The following is a 20360-nucleotide window of genomic DNA, read 5'->3' as shown; positions in this document are numbered from 1 at the left end:
ATGCAGATAATGATCTTTCTGAGCCCTCACATCTCTGGGGCTGTTCTTTATTGTCCCCATAGGACATCACCAGTATAGTTGGTCGAGGAATTTATGGATCGCAAACATTTTCTCCTTATAAAGGAGATTTTAATAAGTTGAAGTAACTGCTATAAAGGAGATTTTGATTGCTTGTGGTCTGTCCTTTGGAATTCTACAGCAGGAGCTTGATGATAACCTATTTTCTCTATTTCTCTCAATAGTTGGTTTGTTAGCTTTTTGTTTATCTTTAAAATATTTTTAGCATTTTGACCTTTACCCCTGAGATTCCAAAAATCTAACCGAGCTGTATCTAAATTTTGGTTGATTTTAATGAACTCTTTTGTAATGTATATAAACTTCAGCCGGTAAGCTGAGGTCCTTCTTTCGAAGCAGTAACTTTTCTGACTGTCACTAAGCTTTGCGTTAGCCTTCCTTGGAAAGCTAGTTCTGTTTGGACTCTTTTCCTACGTGTGCCTTGTTTTCCTTTTGTTCTGATCTCTGACCTTCCTCTCCGAGCGCTGAGCACATTTCTTAAGTTAGGTTTTCTCCTTGCCATTTCAGTTTTCTGGAATTTTTATACTTCCTTTTCGTTGCCTGAATGACTGTTTTGAATTCAGAAATTGTTTTTCATCTCTTTGGAGGGCACAGTAAACGGAGTTCTACAGTTGTCCGTTAACATGCTTAATCCCGGAACCAGCAAGTACGCTAATTTACAAGGCAAAAGGGATTTTTCAGTTGTGATTTAGTTCAGGATTCTGTGATGGGGAGATTATCCCAGGTTATGTCGGTGGCCTCGATCATAGGGGCCCTAACTGTGGAAGACGGAGGAAGAAGAGTCAGTGTTAGAATGATGTCGTGTGAGAAGGTCTTGACTGGCCATTGCTGGCTTTGAAGCTGGGCCAGGACACACAGAATGTGGGTGGTCTCTGCAAGCTGGAAAAGACAAGAAAAAATTCTCTACAGCCTCTGGAAAGAAACATAGGCCTGCCAACACCCCAATTTTAGCTCAGTGACACTCACTTTGTACTTCTGACCTCCGAGACTATAAGATCATAAATTTATAGTTTTAAGCCTACTAACTTTGTGGCGATTTTTTACAGAAGTGGTAGGAAGCTAATACAATCTCTATGTAGTTATCCCTGAATTTTTTTTGTCTTTGTAATGGCTTGCTCCATTTTCAGTGCTAGCACCCTAACAAAACACTTTGAGAATGCAAATCAGAAATACTCTAGCATTTACTCTTTTTCATCCCCCACTTTTTTTCATAAATCTGCTTCAGGGGGACGTGTTTTCTGTTATTCTGCAGGATGGCCACCTCCTCCTCCAAGATTGCTTTCTCCCCATTGTGTTTGATAATTTTTTTTTCTGTTTGCTATATCATTTTAACCATGACTACCTTAACAGCTTGTAGTCCAATCATAGTTGAGTTGGATTCTCCCAGAGCTTGAGGTGGGTTTCTGCCTAAATCTGTCAGGTCATGAAGAAATTAAAAAAAAAAAAAAAAAGAAAAAAAAAAAGCCCACTCACACTACCCTGTGCTATACAGTATAATCTCGTTTGTCTGTTCTACAATTTTGAAATCCTGTCTGTCCCTTCCCACCCCCTGCCCCCTTGGCAACCACAAGTTTGTATTCTATGTCTATGAGTCTGTTTCTGTTTTGTATTTATGCTTTGTTTGTTTTTGTTTGTTTTAGATTCCACATATGAGCGATCTCATATGGTATTTTTCTTTCTCTTTCTGGCTTACTTCACTTAGAATGACATTCTCCAGGAGCATCCATGTTGCTGCAAATGGCGTTATGTTGTCGGTTTAGTTACAATTTTTTATATATCCTTTGCAGAAAGGAGATTTGTGAAGTGTAAACATTTTTGAAATTATCTTTAATTTATGAAAGCAGTCAATATATATTTAGCATTGAATTTAATAGCTGGATGCTATAGGCAATGACAAAGAAAGCTAGAATCTCTGCCGTCAGTGCTTACAGCCTAGCGTGGGGAGGTGTCAATAGATAGTTAAACAATTATTACACCGTGTGGCAAGTGTTGTTACTGGAGCAGTTCAGGAAACTGGTTGGACACACCTTGCGCAGACGTGGGAAGATCTAGGGAGAATGACTAGAAAGAATAATATTTTAACTGGTACAGAAGAATGAGTATATAAGGTGAAAATTGGGGGAAGATTGTTTTAGGCTAGTGGTACTCAAAGTGTGACCAGCAACATCAGTGCCATCTGTCCCTGCTTCCCCCCCGATCCCCCAGCTCCCAGATCTACTAGTCAGAAATTCTTGGGATGTGGCCATCAGTCTGTGTTGTACAAACCCTCAGGGTGCTGATGCAGAAAATCACAGGTCTCACCGACACCAAGAACCAGAGGTGAGAGAGAGCACAGAACATTGAATAGAGCCGAAGCAGGAGAGTTTGAAGTTGTTAATAGCTTGAGTTGAGGCTGGAGAGGCAAGGAAAGCCTGATGAGGTGGTTGAAGAGTTTAGATTTTTGTCTTAAGTGCACTTAGAAGCCATTGAAGCATTTTTAGTCAAGGAACAGTTGGGGCAACTTTATCTTTTAGAAAGATTACTAGAGAAGAGATGGGCATTAGGTAGAAAGAATGCCTGGGACGCCAGTACAGTGATAATGCTGGTGGCCAAGAGGATGGAATAGTAGACACATTGAGCAGGCTTAGGAAGGAGAATTTATAGAGTTTGGTTACTGATTAAATGACGAGCGTGAGGGGAGAAGGAATTCCCAGGTTTAGCACTCAGGCCACTGGAGAGAGAGTGGTTCTCTCGCCTGTGGAATGGAGAACACAGGAGGGGCAAGTTGGAGATCACTAGGAAGGTTGTAGGTTTGAGCTCGGTTTTTGAACACAGAGACAGAAGTAGTTAGGTGGCAGTCGGTTAGAGAGAACCATAGTCAATTTAATATTTGCCTAGTGCTCTGGAAAGAAGTAGAGGTTAAATAGATAGACACAGGAGTATTTGCAATGTATAAGGTAACTGAAATCTTGGAGGACATATTAGAAAACTCAAAGTATGATGAATGAGGATATAAATAGTGTGGAGACAGTACTATTGCACAGTGGATGAGGAACCCTCAGAAATGACTGAGAAGGACCAGCTAGAGAGAAGGATGAAGACTCAGGGAAGCATGATGTCATGAAAGCCAAAGAAAGAGAATTTTCCAACAAAGAGCCTCTCAGTCACATATCTAATGCTCTGAGGAGTTAGTAAGGTGAGGACTGAAAAGTTTCCATTGGAACAGCCTCCAGATTGGTGCGACTTTGGGAAGTTACATGAAACTCAAGATTTGACTAGAGTGGATTTGATGGAGGGGTCAGGGGAGAAGCCATACATTAGGTAATGGAGAAGTTAGTGTGCAAGAGACACTAGCCAGCCATTGGCTCTGAAGGGGAAAACAGTCAAAGCTGGAAGGCCACCATGAGGTCCTGTAGGACTTTCTTTCGCTCCTTCTGTCTTTGGTAGAGAGGAGACTTTCTTGAATGTGGATAGGAAATATTGAGGGAGAGGATGAGGAGTGAGGGAGGAATGGAAGATAGAAAGAAGAGAAAGGAAGGAGTGTATAGAACAAGGCTGTGAAAATAGTAGGAGTGGATGAGACTCAGAACACCTGGATGGCGAAGGGTACACCTTTCCCTTTGTAACAGAAGGGGAAGAAAGGATGGCTTCTCGAAAAGGTAGTTTTGTCCTTTTGGTGGGAGAAAGGTAAGAATTCCCATCTGATGATTTCTAATTTTCCTTTTTTGGCAACTACTGTTGGAGAGGGCAGATGGGGCTCAAAGGAGAATAGTAGATGAGCTTAAAATAGTTGCCATGAAGTAGATACAGAATAATAGGGAGAAAGTCAGATTACTTGTGGCATTTAAGTCTCAGTTGAGGCTAGACATCATGAATTTGTAGCAGAATCAATCTGCCAGGTGGATTGATTTTCTCTAACATTTCTCAGAAGCCTTGGTGTAGGTGTGGATGTGGGAACCAGTTGCATTCTTCCACAATTGGTGTTATTCTAAGAAATTGTTGCAGAAGTACAGGGGAAGAAGTAGATTAAAAGATGAAGGTCTGCTTCCTTATCTGAAATTACAAAATTCAAGAGGATCTGAAAACTAATGATATTTTTCTTAACTCAGTGGCAAAACTTCCTCTGAATGAATTGATGTGAGGCTACTTATAACCTTTATTTATCAAATTGGTGTATATATTCATATATTTTGCTCTAGAAATAATGTGTATCACTGTGGAGTGCTGCCCCAAATTTTGATGAGGCTGTTATAGCATGTATGGATTATCCCCTGTGTACCCCTTCTTAAATTCAGAAAAAATTCTGAATTCTGAAGGACATCTGACCTCAAAGCCTTGAAGAAGGAATGCATTAAGCAAAAAAGAAGTTGAAACGATGAACTATGGAATCTAACCTGGATAAGGAAAAAGAGGAAGATAGGGAGGGTAATCCACTAAGAAAAAGTAGGATGCTTAAGGAAATAGATGACTCTAAAGAACTGATGTGTTGGGGATCAAATGAGAAATTTGGGAGAATGGGAAGTCTGGTGAGTAATCAGTGTGAATAAAGGGATTATATCCAAAGGGAGACAGTTCTGAGTAGTTACAAAGTCCAGGGTGTGACCATGGGAGTGGGAAACTGAGTTGTAATGGAATAGAAAGTCATTAGAGATGAGGTCAAGAAACTGAGAGGCAAGAAAATTAGGTGAGTTACGCACAGTAATTCATAGATTTGGAGTGGAATGGAACACACCCCAAGACAAATTCTCAGATCGCCAATGAATGGGGCTCTGTGGAAGGCACGTGAGATACCAAGGTGTGTAAGACAGTCTCACTCTTGCCTGGACTATTATCTTTTTAAGAAGCAAAGTGATACATAATTACACAACATGGTGAGAGTAGTGATTATAGAGGCATAATCTAAAAAGCTAATTAAAGTCTAAATTAGGAAGGAGACCCTAGATGTCTTGATGAGTCAGAAGACTAACCATTCAAGAAGAGTTTCACCCATTGTTTGGGAACTTTCTGTGTTTGGTAAACATTTATGCACACCTAAAGATATTCAATAGAATATCAACAATAGTGGTTAAAACTGTCATATTTGCTAAGTAATTTATTAAATGCAGTGCCAGAATAAAAAAAAATTGGGTATGAGCTGTCTTCAAGAAATATTCTCTAATTTTGGGAGTCCCAGACAAACTTAAGGCTTTAGGAAAAGTGATTTATTTTATTTGGTGTGTAATTTTGTAGTTTCTTTTTTCGGTGACTTTTTATTTTCTAGTTTTGCCTTAATAGTTTTATTGACTGCCCTATATTATTATATTATGAAATTCCTCAATCCTTTCTGGATTCGAGTGAGAGTATGAATAATTAATAAGCAACTATTTTCTAATCGATGATGTTGAAAAATAAGAAAACACATAATGAGACATTTTTAATCACCCCATATTTTAAAAGATACAGTTTATCTAATCTAAGTGTACTACACTTTTTGTAGAGCAGTGTGTCAGCTGCTCTTTGGACGTGACTTTAAGTAACGTATTTCTTATGTCCTCCAAAAAGAGAAGAGTTCTCCAACGTTAGAGACGAGTTGACAAATGCTATTCTGCGGTGAAGAGTCGTGGGGGTAGACCACAGGAATGTCGAACAGCAATGCTGGCTTTGGGCAAAGAAGCTTTGATGCGTTGTGACCTCTTTGAAATGTTGAGACTGATGGTCCTTGTGGGGACTTGCATTACAAGAAGTCTGACACAGATTGAACATACTATGTGAGAATAGAAATGCAGAATAATAGGGCAATAATTCCCTATCTATAAACCAGCTATGTTTACGATTCCCTAAATGACGGGTCAAAATAGATTTGCACTATGGCAAATATTCCAATTGCAATGCCCTGCAAAATCTCAACTGTCTCATGTATTTTAAGCAAGGTTTCTGGGTCGTGTGGCTTTTCTAGTAGACTTCAATGACATGCAACCACCAAGCGTGGACCTTGTCATTTGTTGAACTCCAACTGTCTTTAATCTTGAGGACACTAAGTAAAACAGTGAGAACCCTTGGGGTTTCAACATAATCATAGAATATTACTCAGGATCAGATTTTCAAATTCTTTCCCTTTGGCCTTTTCTTTTGCCACATTTGCCGTAGAGAAGCCGTATGTTCTCTCTCCATCTTTACATTTGGATCTGTGGGTTTTCTCTTTTTTCCCATCTTTCTTCCTTTCTCTTTTAGTTCACAGCCATGAATGAACCACAGTGCTTCTACAACGAATCCATCGCCTTCTTTTATAACCGGAGTGGAAAGTATCTCGCCACAGAATGGAACACAGTCAGCAAGCTGGTGATGGGACTTGGAATCACCGTCTGTATCTTCATCATGTTGGCCAACCTACTGGTCATGGTGGCAATCTATGTCAACCGCCGCTTCCATTTTCCTATTTATTACTTAATGGCTAATCTGGCTGCTGCAGACTTCTTTGCTGGGTTGGCCTACTTCTACCTGATGTTCAACACAGGACCCAATACCCGGAGACTGACGGTCAGCACGTGGCTCCTACGTCAGGGCCTCATTGACACCAGCCTGACGGCATCTGTGGCCAACTTACTGGCCATTGCGATCGAGAGGCACATTACAGTTTTCCGCATGCAGCTCCACACACGGATGAGCAACCGGCGGGTGGTGGTGGTGATTGTGGTCATCTGGACCATGGCCATCGTGATGGGTGCCATACCCAGCGTGGGCTGGAACTGCATCTGTGATATTGAGAATTGTTCCAACATGGCACCGCTCTACAGTGACTCTTACTTGGTCTTCTGGGCCATTTTCAACTTGGTGACCTTTGTCGTCATGGTGGTTCTCTATGCTCATATCTTTGGCTACGTTCGCCAGAGGACTATGAGAATGTCTCGCCATAGCTCTGGACCCCGAAGGAATCGGGACACCATGATGAGTCTTCTGAAGACTGTGGTCATTGTGCTTGGTGAGTTTTGTCTTGACTGTAACTTACTTTACGAATTCTCAATGTCTTAATATAAACCAGATGAATTTATGGTAGTGGTAAACGACAGTATGAACATTCACTGAGTATATATGCAGGAATGACAAGGGGATGAGGCACCATTATATCAAATATCTGTGATGAAGTCAGCATCCTAGTCTTTCTGTAATTACAGAATTGGTTTCAGGGAAATCATGTATCAGTGATGTGATATAAATAATGATGATGTGGAAGATACGGTTGACGAGCTTGGCAATGAAGTATTGAAAATACCAGCATTTGAAGGGTTTCCTTACAACCCAAATTGTGGAACTTTTGCCTGTGGTCTCTTGATTACAGATTCTCAGAAAATGACCTATGCTTTCATGTACAGTTACTTTTATGAGTCTATTTCTAAACAAGATGTCTTTCACATCCTGTAATTTTTACTACATACATGTAGGTAAGGTAAGTATTATATCAAGATATTTTGTGTAAACTGACTGCACAGAATAAGTTGGAATTAATACCATCCCATGACAGTCATCTTTATGAAAACGTATGTTTTCTTTCCATTAATTTTCTGTTTTTAGGGTTGGAAGTTAATTCATATTTTAAGGTGAAAAGCGAAATTTTATTTTATGTTATATATACTCAGATAACTTTTGCCTTTAAATAACTATTGTTTTTCCTGGATGAAGAATTCATGGTAACAATCAGCAGGAATATATTTATTCATTTGTGTATTCAGAAAATAGTTAAAGAGCACCTCCTTAGTTCCAGGTCCTGTGCTGCTCCTGGAGGTGTCCCCAAGAAGAAGACACATACACGACGTTTCTTTTGGAGTCCAGAGTGCCTATTTTAAAAGTTCACCCAATGAGTATTTTAAATAATGACCCTATTGAATTATATTTTCTCCATGGATTATATTCAGGTTAATGTTTGATCACATTTAAAGAAAACATTTTGCAAGTTTTTCAGCGTTTCATCTTTCCCCATGGAAATTCAGTGGAAAGTTCCTCTAATGCTCTTTGCCCCAGTTTGTAAAGCAGTGTTGCGTGGATGTCACCTGGGGTTGTATGGTTCCTCGGAAGCTCTGGGAGCTACATTAATTTTAGCCACAGGAAAGAGATAGAGCCCTGATGATGGCTAGACTAGCATTCTGATTGAGGCATGGGTCCCACCTATTTTGGTTAGGGTGAATGCCTCAGGGAGATAACACCTGGGTGTCCTGATTGTGACCTTCTGGTAGACCTTTACGCATGAAGACCAGGCCTTGGGATTGCTTCGCACGACCAAAGCCCTGTCTGTATCTAGCTGGTACACTTAGATAGTATCCCCACTGGGACCCCCATCATCTACCCAACAGAGCTTAGGAGACAGTACAAAAATGATTTCTCTGTGTTTAATTATCAACAAAAGCCTTGATCATACCTGTGCCACAAGGACACATTCTCCACAACATGGATGAAACACATCTTCGTTTCCCATGGATGCCGCTGTTGTATGAAATTGAGTAATGTGAGATACTTTACTTCTGTATCAACTCAGATATTTGTTTGCTGATGATCTGAATCATCTGATTTAGACTGAAACTGAAATGAATATTCAGCCATATTCATTCAGATTTCAGGTTGAAACTTGTCATAGGGTGGGTGCACTTTTTCTATTACTGTCTCAAGTATTGCTTATAGTTCGTAGAACCACCAGCAGAAAATGACTACTGAACTTGGACTAGGAACCTGCCAAGTTCTTGTTTTAATTTTGACTTGTATAAAACCCAGCGTTTTCTGTGTGTAGTATGCTTAATGATTCATGGAAAATTAATTTTTGTGCCTCATTGGATGGTTTTGCAGGTTAAATAAGAATTATTTTGAGGGTTAATGGGGTACCAGTTTCAGTGTACACTAGCCCTAAATGCCCCTTATGCCCCACCACACCAACCCCAAACTTGAAAATAATAGAAGTAAGGCTGCCCTTGGAGGTTAAACTAGTCAACTCTATAGGGACTGAATACACATAACTGTCTCTGGAGTAAATGGCATTATTTCTATTGATGTGTGATGGAAGAAGTTTTAGAACATGGAAAACTTCAGTCAGCATGATAGGTGAAGAAATTTGGTGAGGCAAGATGTATGTGAAATTCTCATATAGGAAGGAGAAATTAAATAAGCTGCCTTTTAAAGAAAGGCAGCAAATGGGAGAATGGGCAGGGGTCAGAATAGCTAATTAGCAATCCTAAACAACCCAGTGTTTGTCAAGGTGGTGCCTGGGTACCATCCACACAGTGTCCTCCCCTGCGTGAATTCTGTGTAGTCATTGTTGCATGGTAAGAGATAGATTGGTCTTATAGGAACAAGAGTTCTAGTCTACTTGAAGCTCTTCTCATTGTGAATTAGTTTATTGGCAATCAGGTTTTTGGAGGTGCATGTTTGGTTTTTAATACCTGTCTTCTCTGCTGGATTGTCAGCTCTGTGACAGCAGGCAGGAGTTGTAATGATGTATTGGCCACTTTCTCTAGATCACCTGTCAGGATCTGGCACAAAGTAGGTGCTCATTAAATAACTGTTGCATAAATGAATGTGGTGACAAAACCAATTTTTGAGCCCTCAAAACTGAGGCCCAGGGAGAGCCACACTAAGAATTCACTAAGTTAAAGCCGCTTTGTTCAGCTGTGGGGCAGAAGCCAAACCCAACTCACTCCTATTCCATTTTGTGCCTTCCAGTCAAATACAGCAGCTCGGAAATTGACTGGCCACAATGGCTGTGCAATAAGTAATGTTTATTCATTTATTCTGGGGATGTTTATGGCTTGATTACATGTGTCAGATCTTGCGTTTTCATTTCACCAAGTCAAAATGACCTCTGAGTTTTAAATCTGTTTAGTCCTCAGGATCACCCAAAGGATTTGTTGATCAACAATTTGTATTTCTGGGAGTCAACATAGAATAAATAGATCATCCAGGTTTATGATGGCGGTACCAATAGCAGTTTTTAAGCATAAGGTTGTGTATAAGCTGCTTTTGAGTGAGCACTAGGATCCTGGTACTTTTATTTCTCAAACACATGTAGCATTAATCATGTGCCCAGCACTACTCTACCTTAGAAATTAGGATTTATAAAGACCAACCCTGTGGAGTCTACGTAACGTTATCTATTCGTTAGCTTCATTTCCCAGAGGTGAAAACTGAGGCACAGAGAGGTTAAGTAACTTGCCCAAGGTCACACAGCTAGTTAAGTACCAGAGCTGGAATATGTTTCAGGCACTCTGGTTCCAGAGTCATGTGTTTTTCACCTCCCTGCTAGGATACCTCTCCATAATAAAAGCAACTACCAGCACTGCTGTATTTTGTTAGAAAGTTTGAACAGCACTGTGCTATTAAATTGAAACATTGTGATCCCATTTGTTTCTGTTGATACTGCTCCGCTGCCTGTGCTTTATTTCCTGGGTAGAAGAAAGCTTTTAAGGGAGCATTCTTCTCCTCTTTGCTTCTAACAATGTTGCTTCTAACTCTCATCTCATTGGCTCCTTTCCACCATTTGGTGTCAGAGCACCGGTAACTGACTGCTTCTGACTGAGGGAGCGTTTTGTTCCAGGTGTAGTTAACTTGAAGTTTCATTGTCCCAGCACGAAGTCATGTAACCCCTCCCCAGGCTTGAACTCTCCGCACTTGACATTTTACCAAGAATTCCCTTTGAGTCTGTGCCACGGTTGAATCAGAGTGGCAGTCAAGTTGTTCTTCCTTATTTGACCACAGTCTGTCTTAGTCCTTGCCTCTCTTGCTCTGTTCCTTGCGATGACACCTTGGTTGGGGATAATTGGAGACGAGGGCAACCAGGATTTGGAAAGAGAGAAGAATGTTTATGGTGTGGAGGTTTTTGCATCTTAATCATGGGAAAGAGTAAGGGACATAAAGCTAAATAAATCCGGGTGGAGCCTGTCTCTTTGGGGAAGAAGAGGGAGACACTTTTTCTAGTTTGATCTGTTCTGGCCGGAAATAATCACCACGGAAGCTAAATTACTGCTTATTACCCAGGTCCCCTGTGCCTGGGTCAGTACTTGGCACTTGTCTTCATGCTCTGTTTATAACCTTACACCAAGGAAAGTTGTGTTCCCTGTGTTTTATGCTGAGGGACCTGAATTAATATAGGGTAAGTAACTTGCTCAAGAGCATTTATTTTGTAAGTAGCAGACTTGGAATTCAGCTGTAAGAATGTTGTAGACCATGACCCTCCATCGCAAGACACTGTTCGGATGCCCTGCGAGAGACTGTCACTGGTATTAATAATAGTAGTGGGGTCAGATGAGTTTAAGCTCATTGTTCTCTTGTTCACTCTGATGAAAGATACATCGGCCAATATCCTGTTAGCAAATCTTTATGTACTTCTCTTTTCCATTTAATTCAACAAACATATTATGGAGTGCTAATTATGTGCTAAGGAATTAAAAAGATGAATAAGGGAAACTCCATTCTTTTCTTAAAAAATTGAGGTAACATTGGTTTATAACAGTGTATCCGTTTCACATGTACAACATTTCATATCTAGGGCATGCTCACCACCAGCAATTTAGTTCCCACCATCATCACACTGTTGATCTCCTTTATCCATTTCACCCTCCTCCCCACCCCTTCCCCTCTGATGACCATTACTCTGTTCTCTGTATCTGCATGTTTGTTTTTGTTGGGTTTACTCATTTTTTTAAATTCCTCAATGAGTGAAATCATGTATTTGTCTTTCTGTGATTTATTTCGCTTAGCATAATGCTCTCAAGGTCCATCCGTGTTGTTGCAGATGACAAGATTTCATCGTTTTTAATGGCTGAATAGTATTCCTGTGTGTGTGTGTGTGTGTGTGTGTGTGTGTGTGTGTGTGTGTGTGTGTGTATGCATTACGTCGTCTTTATCCAGTCATCTGTTGATGGACACTTAGATTGTTTCCATATCTTGGCTATTGTAAATAATGCTGTAATGAACATAAGTGTGCATATAACTTTTCAAATTAGTGTTTTCATAGTCTTTGGATAAATACCCAGAAGTGGGATAGTTGGATCATATGGTAGTTCTATTCTTAATATTTTGAGGAATCTCCAAACTGTTTTTCATAGTGGCTGTACCAATTTTTCACTCCCACCAACAGTGTATGAGGGTTCCCTGTTCCCCATATCTTTACCAGCACTGGTTATTTCTTGCCCTTTTGATAATAGTCATTCTAATGGGCATGAGTGATACCTCATTGTGGTTTTGATTTTCATTTCTCTGATAATTAGTGATTTAAACCTCTTTTCATGTGCCTGTCTGAATGTCTTCTATGGAAAAATGATGTAGCTCCTCTGCTCATTTTTAAGTCAGGTTTTTTTGTTTTTTGTTGTTGAGTTGTGTGGGTACTTTATATATTTTGGGCATTCATTCCTTACCAGATATATCATTGACAAATATCTTCTCCCAGTCAGTAAGTTGGTTTTTTGGTTGTTTGTTTGTTTTTGCTTTGTTGATGATTTCCTTTGCTGTGCAGAAACTTTTTAGTTTGATGTAGTCCCATTTGTTTGTTTCTGCCTTTTAAAATCCATCCTACACAGAGTTTATGGTGTACTAGAGGAGGCTAAGAAAGAGTTGCAAAAACAGTTAGGTCCATGTGCTAGTTGATATATGAGCAGAGTGGAGGGAAAGGAGGCCTCCTGGAGGAGGCAATATTGAGCTCAGTTTTGATGCATGTAGAGGAGCTTGCCATCCTGCAGGGTGGGGGTGGAGGGGAAGCCAACCACAGCTCACCTTTGGGGAACTGGAAGTCATCAGGTGTGATTACCATATGATGGGTATGCTAGATAGAGTTTGGACTCAGAGCCATCATACCACACTAAGGAGTTTGGGTTTCCACCTGTAGGTGATGAGAGATGCTGAAGGATTCCCTAAGATAAAGAACACCAGTTCCTTCTGGAGGTAACCATCTAATTTATCATCCAAACCGAGACACTTCTGTAGTGAAAACAGACGCTAACTGGGACACTGGGGCAACAGGCATAAACCGAGACTCGTCTGGTCAACCCAGGATATATGGTCACCCTCCGCCTAGGCTCTGCTTTCTGTTTGTTTATAGTCTTTCTTCGTTTCCTGTTGGTTTTTTAAATATAGAGCTCCTCACTGGACTTGTTCCACTGTGTAAAGATAGTAAAGAAGAACTTCTTTCTTAAAGCAAGGGTTGGCCCAGATTTAGAATTTTATTGCTGAAAAGGTCCTTGAAAAATCACGCTATCCAACTTCCAATTCTTACAAATAAAGAGACTGAAGCTCCTAACTTAATTGAGAAACTTAGGTCTCTGAATTCACTGGTGGCTCAAACCAAGGACTGGGTTGGTTAACTCTGAGTGATGTGCTGTTCTTACTGCCTGTGCCTCCACCTCGTTCAGTTCCATCCACATTTTCCATCATTTTCTTCTTTGTGAACATCAACATGTATTTATGTGGTGAGCCAGGGTTAGGTGTAAACATTGTGGCTGTAAAGGTACTTGCAAAGGGTCCCCTTGAATTTGGCCTTATTATAACCAACTGTGATCACTGAAATGAAGCTTTGACAAAAAGTCATCGGAATCTGAATTCCTGGCACATTATGTAATTTTTACACATATTATCATCCTGCTAGCTTTGTTAATAACAGCATTGTATTAATTTCTTATTTATCTTGGTTTCTTATTAAGTTTATATTTTCCCCAGTGTGTATGTGTGTGTGTGTGTGTGTTTCCCCATTTACGTTCATTGAGGCAGGATGCCTGTGGGATCTGTTCCTGACTCTGTCATTAACTGGGTGATTTTGGGCGAGTTCCCTTCTCTGTGTGTTAATTTCTCTGTGCCTTCATCTGGAGGATGGAGTTGGCCAGTTGGATTTCCAAGATGATTTAGACCTCTCCTTATAACTCTGTAAACAAAACAATAAGGACTTAATGACTGTGGACCAGCCGTGCAGAGTTTTCCAGTGAAAAACACAGAAGTGGAATTGGAGTAAAAGCAGAGGACAATTTTTCTCCATGTCAGCCTCTTGAATAATTAGCTCTAGACGTACGCCCTCCCATTAAAGGGAGTGGCGCATTTAAAGGATGGCCCCAGAAATGATGTATAAAAATGACAGTAGAGGCTGTGTGGCAAGGTGGGAAGGCCTCCCCATCGGTCCTGGTGCTCGGGGAGGGCAGCAGACACAAGAGTCTCTTATTCTCCGGCCACAGGTGACCAGCTGCACATCCTGTTGCTTGGAGGAGGAACCAGCGCTACCCCAAGTCTCCTCAGGTCCCCTGTGGCGTCCCTGTTAAGGCCTCTTTGAGGAAGAAGAAGCTGGGAGACTCTTCATGAGAGCCTGCATTGTCGGGCCAGCCGCAAGGCCGCCTGGCACCGAGGGTGTGGTCAGGAGGGACACCCTGCAGGGGCCCCAGCTCCTGGGCTCCGGTCAAGAGAGAAAACAACTTTTCACATACCAGCTCTTTGTGCCCTTTTGTTGCCCAACTCCATTCAAATATTTTGACTCAGACGAAACTTTTAAACAGAAACAGAAAACAGAAATACCACAGGAACCCAACTAACAGAATTCCTTTTTGAGGTGCGGACGGAGCAGCCAGAACCCGGGGCTCTTGCTGAGCTGAGGTCTGTGGAGAGTGATGCTGACCTGGTCCAGCTCGGACACCCCGCCGGGCCCAGCCCGAAGGTCACCCAGTCAGGTGTCCTTATCACTGAAGGTCATGAAACATGCAGAAGTTTCCTGAATGAATTGTGACCACTGGGAACCACTGTTGCTTAGAGCTTGAGAGCTTTGATTTGGAAGAAAATAAGCCAGAGTTGAGAATTACTTAATAGTTTCATAGACTAGAGTAAGTGATTTAGCGTCTCTCTGCACCTCAGTTTCAGAATTAATAACGTAAGGGTAGTAGGACCTTTCTTGTCCAGTGATGACGGACAGTAGATGAGGTAATTCATGGAAAGCGCACTTCGTACAGGCTCTGGCTAATGCAAAACACTTACTGAACGGGAGCAAGCATTGTCTTTACCAGGAGGTCTTGTGCGCAAGTGCATTTCCTCCACCCGCTGCCCCCTTTCTCTTTCTGGTATACCCCCACCCCAGCACACACCCAGTAGAGGATTTGATGGTTGAGATGGTGCTTCGTTTCTATGACATGGTATAAAAATACTGTTGTGGTTTATTTAGCAGCTGTTGGCTCTGTTAGCAGGCTGTAAATTTTATTCCGAGTGGCTTTCTCTTTCCAGAGATACATCTGTACCGCAGAGTTGCCTGCATCCTACTTGTGGAGCCTCGGCCCTATGTATGAAAAGCCCTATTAGCACCATGAGAAATGGCACTTCTGCCCTGGTGACTCTCTGGAGACGATTAAATAGTGTCGACCGTTAAAATGAGTTTTGAAATGGAGCAGGCCCCTTTGTCAGTGTCTGTTGGGAAAGGTCATCGGCTCATTCAGGCGCACGTGCCATGCCTGGGGCCCAGCTGGCCACCCAGCCGTCATTCAGGGCATCACTTTTCTTTCCTTTTGATCCACAGTGAAGGACTGTGTCTGGCATAAATGAAAGAAACGGCAAATGGATAGGGTCTGACACCTTCTTGCTGTTCCCCATTCGGTCCCAGCTTGATGCTGTGACCACCTCCGATTCCTTTAGTCTCGGCCCCATCTCTGTTCACCTAGAAAGAAAAGGATTTTCACTCCCCTTCTAATCTCTTGCTGCTATTTCATGCATCTCGTTGGAGACTCGTTATAGGCATTGCACGACAGCAGGGCTCGGTCTTATTTCCCAGCTCCTAGAACAGGGCCCAGCACTTGGCAAACTCTAGCTGTTTGTTGAATGAATAAATGAAATATACATTTTATTCTGGGTAGAGTTTTGCGGGAGTTTGCCATGTGACCCCAGGCAAAGAAATTATTTCTGTTAGGTATTCTTTACACTCTGAACTAAATATTCAGTTCCTTCCTTATATTGCAGTTAATATATTACTTAGATATGGAAATAACCTCTGTTAGGCTTTTTTGGGGGGGGATGGCAGAGGAAGCTCGCATGATTATAAGACAACATTGTGCTTACATATTTTTTGCCTGCATTTGGCACTGGTATAACTCATTTTTTTTGAGTTGACCATAGTTATCAGATTCACATTAAATGGATTTTGCAGTAAATGAGCTTGAATAGTTACTAACCTATAAAAAGATAGGGACAATTTTCTACATGTGCATATTAACACCTTGTGGAGAGTAACAAGTGCTCAGTGGTGACATTTCAGGACCCGAAAGATTGTTGCCTGGAGATGTGGACACCTGTCACTTATGACACATACACGTACATGTACGTGAATTGCCAAATTTAGCAAATTAAAATAATTGCATGGGATATACTTAGGCTAACAGAAGTATTAGTCATTTATCTGAAATTCAGATTCAACTGGGCATTATGTATTTTATCTGGCAACGCCAACACACGCAGCATTGGATGGGAAATAAAGAATTTTAGGTGGCAATCAACTCTCTCTATATAGGGTTTTTTCCTTTGTCTTCCTGGTTTCTGTATTATCCTGGAAATCAGTTTAAGTACTCAGGAGTTTCACTTATTTAATATTTCTGATTTTTATTTTGAGTTGTCTAGACAAAAGGGACATATCCGCTTATAGAATCTTCTATTGGTTTCTCAGAAATTATGTATCTTTATGACCAGGTAATGTATATACCTCCAGTTTGAAGCTGAATTATTCCCTGCTTTTACATATATACTTTGTCATGCTCTTTGACAGAGGTATTTTAACTGTTTTTCCATATAAATAATTATTTTTCTTGTGTTTGTACCTTTGCTGTTTTTCCCTTTGAGGTCTAAACTGGAGCCTTATGCTCTGAGTGGCTACTTTTTATTCATGTGTTTTAGTGGAGATGATACTGTCTAGACTGAGTGTGGTCATGGCTTTACTTAAACCCCGGCTGGTCTCCTCCACCAATAGAGGAGTCATTATAAAGATCCAAAGCAAATATGAAGTTCTCACAGGGTGACCCGGCAATAACAGGGTCTTTTTGAAGAAGTGGGATTTAGCCTGGCATCGGGAGCCTGGAAACTCATGGCTTCACTATTTATCCTGTGCAAGTAGACTTCTGTTGACACAGAGCACGCTGCATTTTAAGTAGGGTTTTCCATGAGTTCATTCTAAATGGGTATTTCTCCACTTCAAAAAGCTCCTCTTCGTGTGGTAGGCATGAATTTCATTTTCTCGAGTCCCTTTCCTTTCCCGGGGGCAGAGGGAAGATAGCCGCTTCGGGGCGCAGCCTTAACGGGACCCGCACAGGAAACCTACGAAGCAGAACGCTGGCCAGCGAGTGATTCACCGTGTTCTGCTGGAGGGATTTGCTTTGCTAACCTCGCCGGACACGTGATGCCCAGGAGTTGCTCCTTGGTGTATTGCTCCAGCCCCAAAGGAAAAGCCCAGCTATAAATCAAGGGGCTGGAACCTGAGTTTCTGAACGAAGACAGGAGGAACCTGTATTTGAACATCCCTCAAAGCCCACATATAATGATCAAATACAGGAAAGTTGCAGAGATTAGAACACTGGCTTTATTTAATTTGGCAACTCACATCTTGGGGGCAGAAATGAAGATGTTTTCATTATAAAACACTATTTCTAAGACACTGTGCATATACCCTAGCGTATTTACAAGTTCTTGTACGTAAGCACAGCTTATTTCGATTGGAAGAGAAGGCTCTAGAACCCAAATCTGAATGATAAGTTAAACTGTAGTGTAGATGATACACTGCTGTGCTAAGAGAGTAAGCTTGATAGAATTCTGTAATGAAATTTCTTAATGTTTTAGTTCAATCTGAATTGGTTCCACCAGTTTTAAGGCAAGAAAGCTGTCACTAAAGGCATGAATAAATTTGAAAGACAGTAGAAGCAGGAACAGAAAAAAATGGAAACAATTAGAAAATATGTTCATTTATATATATTGATTTGCCTATAATGTATCAATAATAAATGATTTACTGCTATTACATCGCAATACGTTGTCCCTCTGCAACTGTTGGCTTGTAACATTAATAATGCTGTAGTAGCCTTATTTGGTAGCTTTGTTACTAGGTAGCTTATAGAAGTAATGGGAATTTTGACCCACTGTTTTGATTGGACCTCAAGGACATTTATGTACTATTTTTGTGAGCATAAATATTTAAATCAGAATTAGAGTAATACTCAGTTTTTGTTTGAGAAAATGTTTTTTTAGAGCGTATGTGAGTCTACTTTAATCCCTTCAACAATTTAATATATATAGCACAGTTACAACACTTCTAGAATGCTACATTTTTTCAGATTTAATTTACCTGAGAATCAAATGTTTTTGTATACATTGTAAAGTGAAGACTTAATTTACCCATTAGGTTTTTGGGAACAAATCAGATTGTAACAAAGTATCTACCATTGTGAATTTTCATTTTTCCTCTCATACTTACTTTTCTTTGGCTTTATTTTACAGCTAAATTTTATCGAAAGTATTTGATCCTTTTAAAATTTCAATATGTAACTTTGTGTAGTTTGGCTGTTCATTTTATTTTTAATTGATTTTTTTATACCAACTCTAACTTTTCCTAGGTCAACATTTAGTTTTGAGAGTATCCCCAAAAATGGTGATAATAATAACCAACATTTGAGTACTTACTAGTTATCAAAACTCATTAAGTTCTACTACTTTGCCCCAAATATATATAATATAAAATTTTAAGCAAGAATCTTAACCTCTCTGAATTTCAGTTCTCACATGTGCCAAATACAGATAACATTCTTTTGTGAAGTTCACAAATGATAATGATTGGGAAAGCTCTTTTTATAGGAAGTGTCATGTAAATGTAAGCTACGAATGTTTTTTGCAGCTGTTGCTTATAGAATAGTGACCAAAAACTAGTTTGGAATCCTGAGCATGAAATAAGATGTAGTCTGGTTACAAAGGCGTTAATAACTATATTCTAACGCCTGATTTGCCACTTACTAGTTGGTGTAACTTAGGGCAACTCACTTAATCTTAACGACGGTTTCCTCATCTGCACCATGAAGGGCTTCATTACATCAGTGTTTCTCCAAGTGCGGTCCAAGGACTAACTGTGTCTGAATCACCCAGGATGCTTGTTTAAGAGGTTGACTCCTGGGCCCCAGCCCAAACCTCCTGAAGCAGTGTTGGTACCCAGGCATCCATAGTTGAGTCACGCAAACCTGGCATTAAACCTGTCCTTGCTCATTTCTGAAGTCTATTTTTCAACTTCCCCACCAAAATGGACACATTATTGGTATCACTTAAAGAATAGGTGAGGACCTACGACCACCCTGACATGTGTGTGTTTGTACACCTGCTTTGCAAGAGGATGAGGAGAAAAGGTAAGGTAGAGTTAGGGAGAAAACGCAGTACTACTAAGAGAAAATTCTGGGCTTTTGAGGAGTTTCCTGTTAAAGAAAATGGATATTTTTACACAACATAGACTTTCTTCGAAATATTTGAACTGTCTGCATTAATTATTATCACTGAAGGAAAATTTGTCACCTTTAGAGACTGAAAAATGTGACTGACCTATATCATCAAGATACCTTGAGAAATCATGGCATAAAGCCCTAAGACTTTTTCAGGTAGGCCTGTGATTTTATATTATTCTAAGGAGTAACTTTTATCCCCCCCGAGAGAGGAGATAAAGCAACAGTGTTTGTTTTTGTATTAACCTGATACAGTTGTATTTGTCTGCGTGGAGACCTTCACAGGAAAGGATGAATCGATCATTTAGTTCATACACCACATAAAGCAAAATCTCTGTTTCCCTTTTTCTTCCAGAGACAGCATGGGATTAAGACTTACATTACACGTACACAGGTTAAAAACGCCAAGTCGGCTGGCATTCAGACTCTGTGGCCTTGGGTAATATACTGACCTTTCTGCGCTCTGTTCCCCATTCTCCCCATGTTTGGGGAGAGCAGAACTTACCACTCTCCCCCTTGTTGTGAGAATTAAATATGATAAAGTGCTTAGAATGCTACCTGGCATGTGTTACAGTGAACATGACGTTCTCATGCCTTTCCTATTGTTCTGCGTTCATGAATGTGCCACCTTCGACCAGTAGCAATTAGTCTTTTGAGCTGTTTTCCCAGGATGGTCATTCCTTGGAGCTGTTCAGCCTCTTTAATAGGCTTTTATAATCACTAGCGGCATTTTCTCACCGTCTGCCCATAGAATTGTATATGGGGCCTCAGCTCATTCCTATAGTTTGCTGATTCATCCATCCATTCATCTCTTAATTATTCACTTAACCAATGAATGCAGAATCCTAGAACCAACCCTGGCGTGGGATGAGACTGTAT

General features: G+C 40.6%; 1 protein-coding gene across 8 annotated transcripts in view; it reads left to right on the top strand.

Annotated features, from left to right (window-relative positions):
- LPAR1 (lysophosphatidic acid receptor 1) overlaps positions 1 to 20360 on the top strand; it is a 133211-nt gene that overhangs the window by 75388 nt on the left and 37463 nt on the right. For all 8 annotated transcript variants that reach the window (XM_032478169.1, XM_032478171.1, XM_032478164.1 and 5 more), the window contains one exon: positions 6265 to 7012. In XM_032478169.1, coding sequence (XP_032334060.1) covers positions 6265 to 7012 — 748 coding nt within the window. The remainder of the gene's footprint in view (positions 1 to 6264; positions 7013 to 20360) is intronic.

This window comes from Camelus ferus, chromosome 4 (assembly GCF_009834535.1).
Source record: "Camelus ferus isolate YT-003-E chromosome 4, BCGSAC_Cfer_1.0, whole genome shotgun sequence".
Lineage (NCBI taxonomy): Eukaryota > Metazoa > Chordata > Mammalia > Artiodactyla > Camelidae > Camelus > Camelus ferus.
The sequence above is the reverse complement of the archived record's forward strand: the minus strand, read 5'-3'. Positions and strand labels throughout refer to the sequence as shown.